The sequence below is a fragment of the Aedes albopictus genome, chromosome 1, assembly GCF_035046485.1.
Source record: "Aedes albopictus strain Foshan chromosome 1, AalbF5, whole genome shotgun sequence".
NCBI classification, from domain to species: Eukaryota; Metazoa; Arthropoda; class Insecta; order Diptera; family Culicidae; genus Aedes; species Aedes albopictus.
This window is the reverse complement of record NC_085136.1, coordinates 21,322,485-21,338,836: the sequence shown is the minus strand read 5'-3', so window position 1 is coordinate 21,338,836 and position 16,352 is coordinate 21,322,485. Positions and strand designations below refer to the sequence as shown.

Below are 16,352 nucleotides of genomic sequence, written 5' to 3'. Positions count from 1 at the left end.
GGAAAACGCTCTCCCTTCGCCCGTAATGCATCGTTGCTCAGAAAGATTGATTCTCTAGCAACTACTATCGCTGCAAAGCTGCGAAGGGTGGAACCCACAACATGTTTGTCATTCCAGGCGTGACATGCTAGCTGGATCGTATCACCTTGGGAAGGGTGACTCCAGAAAGCGGTTCTAGTGATTGTCTCATGATGGTCGCGATTATTCACAGGACTGTGCACCACTAACAAGTTCTCCTTCTTTCCATTGAAGGCTGTTCTTTAATTTTCCTCCAGAGTGAAAATATATTTTACATATTCTTAATGCCAAACGTCCCTTATATCAAATGTCCTTTATGCCAAATGTCCTTTATGACAAACGGCCTTATGCCAAATGTACAAGACCTCATTCAATCACCTATTTAATACCAAAATTTTGTATTTTGATTTAAATGTAATTTTTCGTCATCGAAAATCTTTTTTAACGTGTTTTGGAAAACGATTCTCATTAATCACGATCTGCATAATCAAATCTACTCCGTTTAGTATATGGTGCAGTCCATAAGCTACGTAGACTTATTTTTAACCATCTCAGACCGGGTCCAACTTTGTATGGAACGTAGACTTTGGTCTGACATCCCCCCTCCCCTCCCTATAAAGCTACGTAGCTCTAATACCATTTCGCATGATACCTTTGGCATACATATTGCCAGTGAACGCATATCATATACGTTTTTGGCAATTTTGAATTTAGGCAGGTAATGGACTAGAATTATACTGTATTTTTGGAAAGGCAAAAATCACAGATCGTTTGTTTTGAAAACTTTCGAAAAAATGTAACGCCGAACATTCTAAAAAATGTACTTACGTATAAGCAAACATTCTATGGAAAAGAGAATGGAACTTTAAAATCGCTAAAAAAGCTGTATTTAAAGTTCGTATTCAAAATTAACCGGTTTTACTACAGGAAACTTATATGATGATTGAAAAAATCTCCATAAAATCATGAATGTATACAAAGATGGCTGGCACAATGGCTACCTTGCAAATACAGAAAGCACATATCTCACATTTCAATTTATTTTCTGTAGTCATTTACACTATTTCAAAGAAGTCATTTAATTCACAAATTTGGATAACCTTACAGCTGAGAACAATTCAATTTCAGCAATAGAGATATGAGTAATTAGTCTTAAAGATAATATCACAGATGTTAAGGTAGAAGTCCTTCGATGACCAGATTTGTGGACATCACATACGGAGCCCTGAAGGATCTCGTAGCACGTTCGATACTTGCATAAATTGTGTTGACACCAGCCAGCTTGTGGAGATCGTCGGTCGGATACCGGAGGTTTAGGTTGTAGACCATCTTGAGCAGCTGGTTCTGCTTCACCTGGGGTCGTTTAGGGTGTGATATGGCGCAGCTGCCCCAAACCGCGGACGCATAGACTAGCAACTTCGTCGCCCCATGTACTTTGCCGTCCATTGGCCGTGATTGATCGACGGGGGAGGTGACGACCGCACTAATCAGCAGATCCCGTCTACGAATGAACTGCCTACGTCGCACGTTTCTCAGCCGAATCAAAAGCTTCAACTCGTACGGGAAGTCCTTCTTTGGGAAAATTCTTCGCGCTGGGACAGCTGCTTCCTCAGCCGCCTTAACAATGTCAGTGATTTTGTCGATAGCCTCATCGATTTTCTTCGGACGGTCTCTCGATCGTTCAGCCAACCAGTTGTACGGTCGATGTCTTAATCAATCTTCCGAGTACTCCAGTTCCCCTTGCCGTAGCAGTGGATGAGCCTTCCCACCGGAGATACTGCAATGTCAGTAGCGATAGTGAATGTTACAGGCGATGATAGTTCGGCATGCGATACTGGCCTTGGCATCTGTACCCGGTTGTTCGAGATCACCAGATGGGAGTATCAAGAACGTGAATGTAGGTATCTGTGGCTGTGTATACACTTGTTGTAGGATACGACCTGCTTTGTTGACCCTGATAGAGTTTCACATCCTGTGCCGCGCATTCATATCTCCCAGTAGAAAGAAAGGTCTGTCGGTGGTGATGAGCCTTCGGAAAGCTCGTCTGAAGTGACAGAGCGTTGCCCTCTGAATAGAACCAGGGTAGTAGACATCTTCTACGATGCTCACGGGTGTTGGATCTACCCTGACCAAGATCCCAACTGTTTCGATTGCTCTCGGCAAAGTTTCGATCATGGAGTAAAAGATTTTTTCCTCATCAGAATCGCCACTCCTCCCTCACGGGTGATTTCCGGCGAGTCTCGATTCGCTATAACAATATAGAGTAGTTTTCGTGGCACAGTGTGTTATTGAGCTGCAGCCATGTTGCCGTGATAACAGCGATGTCGATTTCGTGAGTTTCAAGAAAGAGGAAGCATACCACAGACACAGCCTTGTTCCGGATGGAACGACAGTTCCAATTTATCAATTTGAGCGATCTATAGGTGGCCATTGTAGACGTATTTGTTGACCACCCGAGCAGGAGAAAATAGCTGAAAAATAACTAACTCAGGTATGGAAAACCGAATACTTACAACCTGAATGAGGTATTAAGTAGCCCTGCATAAGAGGTAAAATACCTAAAATAATAACTGGTGTGTATTCTGTGCATAACGCGTGAATAATGATATCAGGTATGGCAATACCTAAATAATAATTGGCGTTTTTTCCATACAAATAGCGATTTTTCCATAATTCAATAATACCTCAAGCAGTCCTCAACACCAAACCAATAACTCGTTGAGGTGTTGTAGCAATACCTACAAAATACCAAAATAAGTTATTTTCAATACCTGGATAACCGACCAATACCTTGTCTTGGTATGATACCTGACTTTGGTATGCTCCAGTTATGTGGCAGTTATTCATTCCTGCTCGGGCAGTACGCTGAAGGCGAGAAATTACGTTGCCTTCGATTGGCAATAAGAGAGACTGTGAATAGCTCACTAGCAAGGTACATAAACTCCTCCACGGTGAACAGATTTCGGGACCCGGGCTTAGAATTTCCTTGTACGATCTAGGAGTACGAAACATTTGGTTTTGTTATACTGACTAGCAGTTGGCTGATGTCGTCAATCGCTCCTCTGGGAGCAGATGCAGGTACTGTGAAAACCATCGCAGGGTTGTTCCCGAGGGTCGGTCTCACCCCCTTTTCAATGGCAGTGGCAACTGGACATTGCTCCTCCTTCTGCTGTTTGCGGAAGGACACATGTCCATCGCCTGACCGCGTTGGCGGATTAGTAGCCTTCTTCTTCCTCAGATCGTTCGCGGATACACCGGGGACCCCGAGGGGACACTAATTAATTGACATTTGGGGCTGTTCATAAACCACGTAGACCAAATTTTGGCCATCTCAGACCCCCCCCCCCCTCCCCCCCGTAGACTTTTGTCCATACAAAAATTTTAAAATTTGGATGGAGCGTAGACTTTGGCCAGACCCCCGCCTCCCCCCCCTAAAAAGTCTACGTGGTTTATGAATGGCCCCTTTTGAGACGAGAGCAAAAAAAAAGTATAAACACACTGAGACACTATGGCCCAAAACTGAGCTACTGATTACTTGCTCACTAGGAGATGTCCATTAATTACGTAAGGGGGACGGGTGTTTGAGAAATCTTACGCACCATACAGAAATATTTAGATTCTCATACTTAAGGACAAGGTATTTGGAATACATAGCTCAAAATTTCTAGAGCACCGTTTTTTAGAACTGTTGAAACTGAAAATGCATCACGCTAATTGTTCAGTGGTTGTCAACAGCTTGATGCATTTTAATCCAAATCCGTTCAACGGTTCTAAAAAACGGTGCTCTAGAAATTTTGAGCAATGTACTCCAAATACTATGTCCTTGAGGTCCACCTTGAGGTGGAGGGGGTGTCAAAAAATCTTGAAAATCCCCTTACGTAATTACGTGTTAAACATCTCGAGCAGTATTTCTAGCTTCTTGCACAGGGATGAGAACACTCACTTATCTAAAAGTTTACCGAATGGCAAACGCATACCAAAGCCGTGAGAGAGCTATGAAGGCGACTCTCCACACGAAATGGCTTGAAAGGGGCTGTCCATTAATTACGTAAGGGAATTTTTACGATTTTTCGACACCCCCTCCCCCCCTTGTAAGATTTTTTGTATGACAACCCAAAAATTTTTGTATGGCGCGTAAGATTTCTCATACCCCCCTCCCCCCATAAAGCCTTACGTAATTAATGGACAGCCCCAAAGTACTAATGTCTGCTTTCATGGACCTGTCTCACGCCTGAGCGCTACAAACTTTCCAATAGGGTACTACAAGCACTTGATCTAACCTCACTTTGTTTGACAGTTCAGCGAGCTGTTTACAAGGTGTTAGATTATTTTACGAGCGACGAAAATTAAATTCTCGTTTTTCGTCCCGAAACCATTGTGATACGGAAATATCGATTATGTGCAACTGTACTAGTACAAAATAAATCGTCTTACTGTTTTACTCATGTATGTGGCAACCTTAATCCCACCTAACGCATCTGACAGGAGCCAACATCTATCGTGTATCCTCAATGGAATGCTTTGTGGATACACAAATGTTTACATACAAAATGTTGGATTCTTAAAAATGGCCGCCTCGCCACCACGGTGTTTTACTGAATTTGTATTAAAAAAAAAGTTTTCCCGGATCTCCGCCAGAGACTAAGTCCATGTAAACAAGCTCGCTGAACTATCAATGCACGGATTCGTGACGTCATTTTGCAGTATCCTATAACGATCACGAGGTAACCTATACGAAAGACTGGAAACACACTAAGCTGAAATTTCAGAAGGCCAAACACAAAAGACTGAACCTTCATTTTTTTTCATTTATTTAGTTCACATCTAATTCATGATAATACTGAATCAACAATTTGCCGTCACAATACTCGATTTGCAGCTGCAGCTCTCCATCCTCGGTCACGCCCAACACTCGCCAGATCACGCTCCAGCTGGTCCGTCCATCGTGCTCTCTGCGCTCCAACGCCTTCTTGTACCAACCGGATGGTTAGCAAACACCAACTTTGCAGGGTTGTTGTCCGGCATTCTTGCAACATGCCCTGCCCACCGTATCCTTCCGGCTTTGGCCACCTTCTGGATGCTGGGTTCGCCGTAAAGTGCAGCGAGCTCGTGGTTCATCCTTCTCCGCCACACACCGTTCTCCTGCACGCCGCCGAAGATCGTCCTCAGCACCCGTCGCTCGAAAACTCCGAGTGCTTGCAGGTCCTCCTCGAGCATCGTTCATGTCTCGTGTCCGTAGAGAACCACCGGTCTTATTAACGTCTTGTACATGGTACATTTGGTGCGGGGGTGAATCTTTTTTGACCGCAGTTTCTTCTGGAGCCCATAATAGGCACGACTTCCACTGATGATGCGCCTTCGTATTTCACGGCTCACGTTATTGTCAGCCGTTAGCAAGGAACCGCGGTAGACGAATTCTTCTACCACCCCGAAAGTATCCTCGTCTATCGTAACATTGCTGCCAAGGCTTGTCCTGTCTCGCTCAGTCCCACCTACCAGCATGTACTTTGTCTTAGCCGCATTCACCACCAGTCCGACCTTTGCTGCTTCACGTTTCAGGCGGGTGTACTGTTCTGCCACCGTTCCAAATGTTCTAGCAATAATATCCATGTCATCCGCAAAACAGACAAATTGGCTGGATTTCGTGAAGATCGTACCCCGGCTGTTGAGCCCGGCTCGTCGCATTACACCTTCCAGGGCGATGTTGAATAATAGGCAGGAAAGTCCATCACCTTGTCGTAGTCCCCGTCGAGATTCAAATGAACTGGATAGCTCACCCGAAATCCTTACGCTGTTCTGCACACCGTCCATCGTTGCTCTTATCAGTCTGGTCAGCTTCCCGGGAAAGCTGTTCTCGTCCATAATTTTCCATAGCTCTGTGCGGTCGATACTGTCGTATGCCGCTTTAAAGTCGATGAACAGGTGATGCGTTGGGACCTGATATTCACGGCATTTCTGGAGGATTTGCCGTACGGTGAAGATCTGGTCCGTTGTCGACCGGCCGTCGATGAAACCGGCTTGGTAACTTCCCACGAACTCATTTACTTTAGGTGAAAGACGACGGAAGATGATCTGGGATAGCACTTTGTAGGCGGCATTCAAAACGGTGATCGCTCGAAAGTTCTCACACATTAACTTGTCGCCTTTCTTGTGGATGGGACAGATTATCCCTTCCTTCCACTCCTCCGGTAGCTGTTCGGTTTCCCAAATCTTGACTACTAACTGGTGCAGACAGGTGACCAACTTTTCCGGGCCCATCTTGATGAGTTCTGCTGCGATACCGTCCTTACCAGCCGCTTTGTTGTTTTTGAGCTGGTGGATGGCATCCTTAACTTCCCTCAGCGTGGGAGTTGGTTCGCTCCCGTTCTCTGCTGCACCAACATAGTCATTTCCTCCGCTGCCTTGGTCCTCCGTGCCTGCATTCTCTTCGCCATTCAGGTGCTCGTCGAAGTGCTGCTTCCACCTTTCGATCACCTCACGTTTGTCCGTCAGGAGGCTCCCTTCCTTATCCCTGCATATTTCGGCTTGCGGCACGTAGCCTTTGCGGGATGCGTTGAGCTTCTGGTAGAACTTGCGTGTTTCCTGTGAACGGCACAGCAGTTCCATTTCCTCGCACTCCGCTTCTTTCAGGCGGCGCTTTTTCTTCCGGAAGAGACGGGTCTGCTGCTTCCGCTTCTGAACCTGAAAAGGCTGAAAATAGCTGAAGGCTGAAATAACATAAAGGCATCAACCCAAGATACTCAGAAGCACCTTAGCACTGCCAAGCTGAGCGCCATATGCCAAAACTTGAAATGTTTTCAATTTGAAAGCATCTAAACTTCTGTGGAGACTTTTATTCATGTGAAGACTCTTTGAAGGTATTTCAAATAATGTGAAGACTTTCAAAGACTAAATGACTAAACATCGATATTTGTGATTGAATTTAGATAATATTTCTTTGGATCGAAACATAACAATTGGTTTCTAGCGAGTGTTTATTTTTTTTTTGTTCCTGATGGGTACATTTTCCACTGCGACCAGTTTTTTGAGTGTTTATGTTTGTAAAATGTCTGAAAAAAAGCTAGACGATACAGTAAACTGTCTATTCTAACAATTGGCATTCAAAAGAGAGGTTATGTTTTATTAAATCATATTTCAATGTTGAGTAGTTCCAGATAGGGTATCGGGATGCTTCTTTGGCATAGTCCCCTCGTTCGGCCAGCTATCTCAATGTAAACCAAAAACTCAAACAAACACACATAACTGGATATCGGGAAAGCTATGCGCCAAACAACTGTAACATTTCGTATCAATTTTAGCACTTTGGAACATTAAAATTGAATGAAAATGTCACTTTGTTTAGCTTTTGTAGACGCCATGATTCTTCGGCTTAGTGGGTAGTCTATACACATGATCATAAATGGCATGATTCTGGAACATTTCGAATTGACTTTTCAATAACTGAACATTTGATGCGACGGTCAAAGACGCTATTTTGAACTTGTGTATTTGTTTTCAACGAATAACTATTTTACAAATTGAATTTGGGCCGAATATTGAGGACATTTTTTTCCCTATGTACCCAAATCTTGGCCCACCAGTAAAGTGACGTCAAAAACAACGATAAAAAGACGTCAACAACGTTTCTTGCGTGAGAACCAGAAAGAACGAACAGGAAGAAAGATTTTGTGTGCGGTGACTGTAAAAATATAACACAATAATAGGGTTGCGTTGTTTTCGTTACTAAATTAAGAAAGAACTTTAGTTTAAGTGATTTACTTATAGTTTTTTTTTTGAAAATTTGGCTCCGAAAATGTAATTTATAAGTAAGATTGGTGAACAAACAGAGATAATACTTCAGCAGATATATTGAAAAAATGAAATAATAGGTGGTTCTAGTGCATGGAAAGCAATAGGCCAACGTTGTATCCACTAATGGGCCAATTTTTGTACCATAGACCAATGTTGCATACCATCGCATCGAATCTTTTCAACTTAAATAAGTAAATTCTTGAATATTTACCTTAGTTTACTTCCAATTGGTAAAACATGCATTGCCTAGAGTGTGTAATAGGGTCGACATATTATTTCTAGTGCTATTAATTCTTGAGTTATGGTCAAAATTGTCAAGGCGGCTTGCAAATTAGGCCAAGGAATGGTACATATACCCTAATCTTTTTTATGAAAACCTGGTCGTAAAAATCGATGTATCAATAAATTTGGCAGCAAAATGAAAATTAGGCTGAAATGGAACTTAATATGTCTCCTTTAAAATTCCTAATTTTCACGATTCTACTCGCCAATATTGGCGGACATTGAATGTCATGCAAACTTCATTAAGCGTTTGGGAACACTTTCAGCAAATTGTAGAAATCCACAAAAAGTTTCCTAACGCATATTCGGAATTTGCGTAAAATTTGACAAGTAATCATAAAACCAACATTGTTTGCACCATTTCATTGCATTTCAGCATATCATTATACAAAAATCCAGCTCACTTCTTTTAATCTACTTCTGCTTCTTCGTGGCTCTACGTTCCCACTGGAACTTGGCCTGCCTTATCTTCAACTTAGTATTCTTTGAGCACTTCCACAGTTATTAATTGAATTGAATTAATTGAATTGTTTGCCTGCCATTGCATGAATTTGTATGTTGTGAGGCAAGGACAATGCCACACTATGCCCAGGAAAGTCGTACCCGCCGTCTCCTGTTTAGCGTTACGAAGCCTTATCCACCAGACTAACTGGAGACCTAGTACTCCTCCGATTGTGTTCCTTTTTTTTCTACCACAATTTCATTCATGACTATTAAAACATTTCAACGGGCAAATCCTGAGTCTGTCACACATACTTCCTGGATGTACCTAATGTTTCCAAATTCGGATACTCTAGCAATTTCAACATCTGGCACAATTCACAAACGCTGACGATGATCACCGTTTTCCGCAAACTCATTCAACACAAAAATGAAACTTTTTCTGATGAAACTCGCTCCAGGTTCCAACTAATTCTGCATCGAGATCAAAAGGGAAGGTGTGTTATAAGTACCATAAGGACTCAAACTAGATATTTCCTTTGTAGACTCTTCCAAATCCATCTACGAGCTCCACTGCAAATTATACTTGAACTTTACTAGAGTTTTTCTAACATTCTCTCCAGGAAGCCTTCAAGCGATTCTAGCAATTGTATCAGGTGTTTCTCAAAGAGGTTCTGCAAAGATTCACCCAAATTTTCTCCAGAAGTTTGAATCGGAAACTTTCAAGAATATATCAAGGGACCACTTCTTCACTTTTTCAAAAATTCGCTCTGGATTTCGTAAATCTGATCTCGTTCATTCTTTCAGTCCCGTTATAGCTATGCTTTCTAGCAGTTTCAGAAAATTATCCAACGGTTTCCAAAGGATTCCATGTGATCTTCCGGTTATATATCAAGGGATCTCTAAAAAAATCGTCATGGAATAACCTCAAGAAGGTGCTTCAAAAATCTAAAAAATTATTAGTATAAAAAAGTTATAGTATTCCAAATTCTCGGAGGTTTCCTACATTGAAGCATTAAAAAAAAGGTTTCACATAGATTTGACGTTAGGCTCTAGTATTTTCCTATTAAGTGTATTGAAAATCGCTCAAGATGTTCTCTTCCTCCATGAATTCCACAAAAAGTTTCGTCGGGAATTGTACCAAGTATTTTTTTTAGAAGTTGAATTAGGAGTTGCTGGTGGAACTTTTTCGAAAAATTCTTCGGGAATTCTTCTGGAACTCCTTATGAAAATTCTTCCCAACAGGAATTTCCTTTTTAGTTATTTTAACAATTACGTCTGTAGTACCTCTTTCAAGAATTCATCAATAGTTTATTCAAAGATTCCTTCAATTCTTGCATGAAATTCTACGGGAGTTTGTTCAAAAATGCATCCGCGATTACCTGCACAAAATCAATTGAAAAGCACATGATTAAATAAGAAAATCTCTTGGAATCCTGGGAAATCCTGGGTTTTGTAACGGAACTCCAGCAGGTAGGGTGACCAAGGGTATCATCGGCAGGTTTGCTCTCTTCGTCATGGGGGGTTTTTGTAGGTCGAATTGCATGAAATTTGGGCATATACCTCATCTTGTTTGGGAAGGATTTGGAGCCAAATATGAATTCAACAGGTTTGAAAAAACGCTTCATGACGAAGACAACAAAACTGCCGAAAATACGTAAGTTCCCCCATTTCTACAGAAACTACTAGAGCTATTTCCTTAGAAAATCCAAAAGAAACACCAAGATGTATTTTTGAAAAAAAATAATCCTAAACGTGTCTCTGATGCATCTTCTAGCGGAACTCCTGGATGGAACAGAAACTTCTTGAGATTTTTCAAAAGACATTTCTAAAGATTGTTGCAAAAACTCATCAAGAAAACCCAGAAGGAAATCTTCGAGGAATTTCTCTTTGTCTACCTCTAGATAAATATCTCAAGGGGTTTTTCAGAGAAATTCCAGAGGGAACTCCCGGGAAATATCTTCAGAATGTCCTGGAGAAATTCAGGATTATTACTGTTTTTAAAATCCTGAGGCAGTCCAGTCAGATGAACTTTGGAGCAATTCAGTAACACATTTTGAAAACGACGTATAATCAATGGTGTAGCATTGATTATACGTCGTTTTCAAAATTTGTTACTGAATTCATGTTTTTAGGACTAAGGACTCTTGAGAGGGAAGGAAGTTAGACATATTATTCTTTGTTCGCTCCCACAATTTTGATCACATTTTGAAGACTGGCTATTTCTTAATGTTACGCTGACCCACAGATAGACCTCAACTATTGCAATTGTGCAGTAAAAATTAAAGTGACTGTTTTTTGTTTTGTAATGCAGTATTAGGGCAACCTGACTAGTGTTCAGATAATGGCAAAACCTATAAAAACAAAAAAATAATTTGGCTAATTGTTACCTAGGGACGTTTTAAATGTCGCAAAAAGAACCAAGTAAACCAAAAAAAAAACTACGTCGCGCAAGCGCAAATTAGCCGGAGCAAGAACCAATCTATAAAACTGGGGTTAGAGGAAATGTTAAGAAACCGGAAAATCCGAAAAAGAAAGATAAGAGCAGCCGACGATCAAAAAATTACCATTGTTTTTCATCGTTTTCACGATCGGCGTCGTGTCCATCGCGTGAACTATAAAAAATCCAAGGAAAAAGAAGAAAAATAGGGAATAATAACAACGTAAACAAGCACACACCGCAGGTAAATGGGAGAAGGTATGATTTTATGAACGGTGTTCGAAACAGTTTTTTTCGGTGATAGATTCAGGTGCAACAGTCAAACATACACACTGAGTTAAAAACACACAGAAAAATGGGTGCAATCACACACAAAAACGAGAAAAGAAGAAACACATAATTGATCGGATAATGAACAACAAAACGAGTAAATGGCAAAAGTGGCATGCAAAGAATGGAATGAATCGGAAACGCTATTCTGAACAAGTGAAAAAAGATGCAGAAATTGAACGATTCCTGAATCGGCGAACGAATTAATTTAGAACTAGACTATCCGGCATTGCCACTTACTATAGGTCACTACTAATCCTGGATGGTCGATTTGGGGAGGATGTTGGCGCAATTTTGGGGAGTAATTGGGTAGCATGGCATTTTTAGGGCGATTGCGAGCCAGAGACAGAAGAGAAACAAGAGAGTGGGATTCGTTTTTAGCAAGGATTTCATCTGTATCACTCGACGAGGATAATGGCATTCTCATTGACGGGAGTGCATTCCTTCAAACGGTAAGGATAGGAATCGCAAAGTGGGCAGAAGCTGATGAATAGTAAGGCCAATCGAGAGCTGTAAAACATATTTTTATCCGAATTTACATCGGTTTCTGCCCACTGTGATTCCGCATGTTGCTCTACTTAGTATGGGCGGGGTATCTCTAGATGGATTTCATTCTGAGATCATTTCATCAAACACTGGGGGGTGGTAACAACATTCACGGAAGGGACTTGTTCTGCTTGAGTGGGATCATGGCAGGTGGAGTCTGCAAATGTGGCATGGCACGGTATGTACCAGCGCAATGTGTGTAATTCTGTACAAGCTTGGCGCGTGGGAGGGAGGGAATTGTGGGGAGTAACGGAGGAAAAGCTGAGAGGTCTGAAATTACCTTCATTGCTGGCGTAATCCAACGGCAGCGGGAGATGATTGTTGGTTTTCTTGTCGATGTCATCGTGGCTCTTGGAGCGCAGGAACAGGACGGTGACGACGATCACTAAAATACGATCAGTTTGGGTTAAAATTTCTTAACAATAAAACCATTACTGCCACTCACCTAATACTAAGATAAAGACGACTGCAACTGTTGAACCAGCAACAATTCGCATTTGGAAGGAGTCGTCATACACTGAAACGAACAACACTGGTTAGTACACTTGTGTAATCAGAGACACCTGTTGGCTGCTTTCTGTCACACTCACCTGGACTAACGCTCTGGTGCGTCTGGGCGTACATGATATTACTGAACGTGCCCCACCCGTTCAGCGTTTTGCAGCGCACCTGAAACCCGTACTCGGTGTTTTCCTGCAGATCGCTGATGTGAATTTTTGACTCTTTGGTGCTCAGCACCGATTTGTTCATGGCGTCCACTTCGGATTTGGGGAACCACCGGACCTCGTAGTACTCGATCGGCGAGTCGCTGTGCATGGGTTTGTCCCACACCAGATCGACTTCCTTGTTGGTGATGGAGATCACTCTAGAAAGGGGAGAAAATGGAAGAAAATTGTGGTCAGGTTTTGTGAGATGGTTGTTGCTAGGAACTACGCTATAAACTCTCTGTCGGGTTTCTAATATTGGAGTTCAATAAGTTTCAACAAAGTTTCACCAAAAACTTCTGGAGGTGTTAAGGTTCACTTGGTGCACTACACAGCCAAATATACCGGAGGTAAAAATTTCCAACTAGGTATTAGCGTGGTTCAAAAAATCGTTTTTGCTCCACACCGCTTATTCGCTTATTCATAACCAGATTCTAAGCCTTCTCCCGAAAATTGAGCTGATTTGGCTGAAAATTGAGAGTGCACAAGCCCTTCAAAGTTTGTATGGGAATTACTATGGGAAAACGAAGTTTTTCATTCAATTGACCGTAGCACTTCCCCAAGTGCCCTAGAGTATTAGTTGACCCTTGGTACTCCTAGTCTACTCTATCAGCTACAACTTTGCCGAAGACCATATTCAAAAAAATGCACGCTTGTGATACACAGCTGGTGTCACTGAAGGCAATCAAAGACGCGACTGCTCATAGGTTATGGATCCCTTCTACAAATTATTTTGAAATTCCATCAACGATCTTTTTAGGAATTCCTTGGGCAATTCGAAGTAGACGACCAAGGGTATTATCGGCAGGTTTTTTTTTTATCTTCGTCATGGTGGGTTTTTGTCGGATAAAATGCTTGAAACAGGGTCGTATAAATCATCTTGTTTGGGAATGGTTTGAGACTAATTTTGAGTTCAATAGGGTTCAAAAAACCCCCCATGACGAAGAGAACAAAACGGCCGAAAATACGTAAGTTGCCCTAAATGCATCGTTTGTTTTCAAACTCATTGCTTCGATCAATGTGGCGCTATCTCCTATCTAAGAATGCTCTCGGCAATTTCTTTAATAATTTCTTTAAAAAATATTTGAGAATTCTTACAGTAATTTTCGCAGCAAATCATTCGGTAATTCGACAATTCTTTTCTTCAGGATTCGGCCAGCAACTTCGAATCATAAGTATGACAAATTGTAGAAAATTTCTTCAGAAATACTATCAAAACTTTCTTCTGGAATTCTACCGGTATCCTTTTTTTTATACTCCTTCGTTAACTCTTTTGAAAATCCCTATGGGACTTTTTTTAGAAATTCCTTCACAATTATCTTCAAGGATTTTTTTGGCATATTTTTTGAAAATTTTTTAGGTAGTTCTTTTTTTATCAACTCGATAATTCCACTAAGAGTTCCTTTGGCTATTTGTTTATAAATCCTTTACATTAAGTATTATTACACAATTTTGTCGGCAATTCCTTTGTTTTTTTTTTTCGGAATTTTCTTTTGAGATTCTTGCGGTAATTTCATCAGATTTTTTTTGTAAATTGTTTGGAAAATTCTTTGGAAATCCCACTAGAAATCCTCTCGGCAATTCCTGCAGCAATTGCTGTCGGCATTCGTTTTTACGGATTCTACAAAAAAAAACCTTTAAATCCTTTGAACAACTTCTATGAGGATTTCTTTGGCAATTTCGGACCATCTCTTCAGAAATTCTTTCGGAAATTTCCTTTGACATTCTTCTTGAACTTTCTTTGTAATTCGATAATTTCTTAAGAAATGTCAATAAAACGGCAATAACATTTTTGATTCACTCGACAATTCCTTCGAGAGACATTTTTGTGAACTCCATTGGTATATTTCTATATAACTTTGTCGGCCATTACTTCAGGAAAGTTTTGGAAACGTCTTTGAAATTTGCGGCAATTCCTCCGGAAGTTCCTACAGTTTTTTTTATTATTTGTTTGGAAAATTCTCTGGGTCTTCCTTCGGCAATACTCGCGGTATTTTTTCAGTAATAGTTTTGAGAAACCATTTTTAGGGTTCCTACGAAAAATCTTTGATAGTACTTTCTTTGAGGATCCCTTCTCAAATTTCTTTGGGATTTTTTTGGTGATTCCTTTGAAAATTTCATAGCCAATTTATACCAGAAAATATCCGGTAATACGTTTGGAAATTTCTTTCTCTCTTCATCTGGAAATGTCTTCGGTAATTATTTCTGCAATTCTCTCGAAAATTACAGCCAACTCTTTTGAGATATTCTACAAGATTACCTTTCGAAATTCTTTATCTGGCTGATTTTTCGGCAACGTATGTGGGAATTCCTTTGGCAAAGCTCTTTGGAGTGCTAACAGCAATTTTACGTAAATAATGTCTATGGGAATCTCTTTGAAGTATACCTGTTAAGGTATATTAACAGACGTTAGGCATAACTAGCGTTTGACAAAAAAGGAAAATTATGCCAAGCGTCCGTTCCGCCAATCACCCACTTATGCAAATCGTAGTTATGACAAACGCCACACCCATCCACCATCCCTTTGGGCATCCTTTGGGTTTTTTTTAGGGTTTTCTTTGGAAATTCTTTTGAGTTTCTTTGGAAAATTTTGCAACAGTTATTTTGGGAATTTTTCCGAAAACACGTATGGAAACTTATTCGGTAATTCTTTGAAAATTCCTTCGACAAATTTTTTGAGAATTTTATTCTCTTTTTGTCTCTTTCGGCAGCCCAAACAAACATGGTCTTGCTGTATAAGAAGAGTGCAACAAACCTGTTGCTCTGTTTTTTTTTTTTAATCTCTTTGAAAACGTTTTCAGCATTTCTTCCAAAAATTGCTTCGAAGATTTCTTTGAGAATTTTCTCGGAAATTTCTTTGTACTACATACTCAGAAGTAGGCAATAAAAAGTGTACTTGTAGGAACACTCCAGGGTCTCCTAGAACCTGTCCTAGTATTAGTCCTATAGAAAAACTTCTGCAAAAGCCTTCGAATGCCGTGAGCCGTGGCGCAGTGGTGACATGTTCGCTTCATAAGCAATTGATCATGGGTTCGATCCCAGGTATCAGTAGGTCGGCTTCAGAGGCACGTTCTCCTCGGTTCTATCCCAACCTTGGCTTTGCAATGTTTTGTCAGTTGCAGATTTCTTTAGCTATTTTCTTGGAGACTTTTTGATACTCAGCTTTAATACTCGGAAGTAAAAGCACACACCAGGAAATACTTCTGTAGGAAACACGGAAACACGTTCGGAGGGACTCCTAGAGCCTAGAGAAACTGTCCCGGACTAACTTATGCAAGAATTATCCTGGAATAACTCCTAGGAAACACTTGGAGCACTCTCGGAAGGCAGAGCAACACTCCTGGAGGAACTCTTGTGAGAACAGTCTCGGGGCTAATCCTAGTGGAACGCTCCCGTAAATACCTTGTAAACACTTCAGGAGAGGCGGAAACTCCGAAAGGATTAACTTACCCAGAAGTACTCCCATAAAGATACTTCTAGGAGAACACTACTGCAAGAAGAATATATATACTACTTTTAGGGGAAATATTTGGAAAGGAACCCTTCCGGAAAAACTTCTGATAAACAGTTGGAATTCTAAGCGGTAGGCTGAAGAAATTTCTGTACCAACTCCTGAAGAAGGAACTCCAAGTGGCATTACTGGAGGAATTCCAATTAAAACCCTTGGAAAGGCCGATTAAAGGCTGGAAAGGCTTAGCGAATGCCAGGTGGAACTCTCGAACGAATTTCAAGTGGAACTCCTGGGGAAATCCCTGGTGGAACTGGTGAATAGTGGCATTTCTGCAGAAATCTCAGGGAAA

At 41.0% G+C, this 16,352-nt stretch overlaps 1 protein-coding gene across 11 annotated transcripts in view; it reads right to left on the bottom strand.

Moving 5' to 3' along the window:
* Positions 1–16,352, bottom strand: part of LOC109433627 (ephrin type-A receptor 7) — a 238,332-nt gene that overhangs the window by 12,748 nt on the left and 209,232 nt on the right. For 5 of the 11 annotated variants that reach the window (XM_029856050.2, XM_062844168.1, XM_062844170.1 and 2 more), the window contains exons 6-9: positions 12,439–12,713; positions 12,294–12,365; positions 12,129–12,233; positions 11,100–11,147 (exon numbers count right to left, since the gene is read on the bottom strand). In XM_029856050.2, coding sequence (XP_029711910.2) covers positions 11,100–11,147; positions 12,129–12,233; positions 12,294–12,365; positions 12,439–12,713 — 500 coding nt within the window. Of the gene's footprint in view, positions 1–11,099; positions 11,148–11,542; positions 11,561–12,128; positions 12,234–12,293; positions 12,366–12,438; positions 12,714–16,352 lie in introns of all 11 variants that reach the window. The other 6 variants (XM_062844172.1, XM_062844177.1, XM_062844174.1 and 3 more) reach the window with 2 other exon arrangements.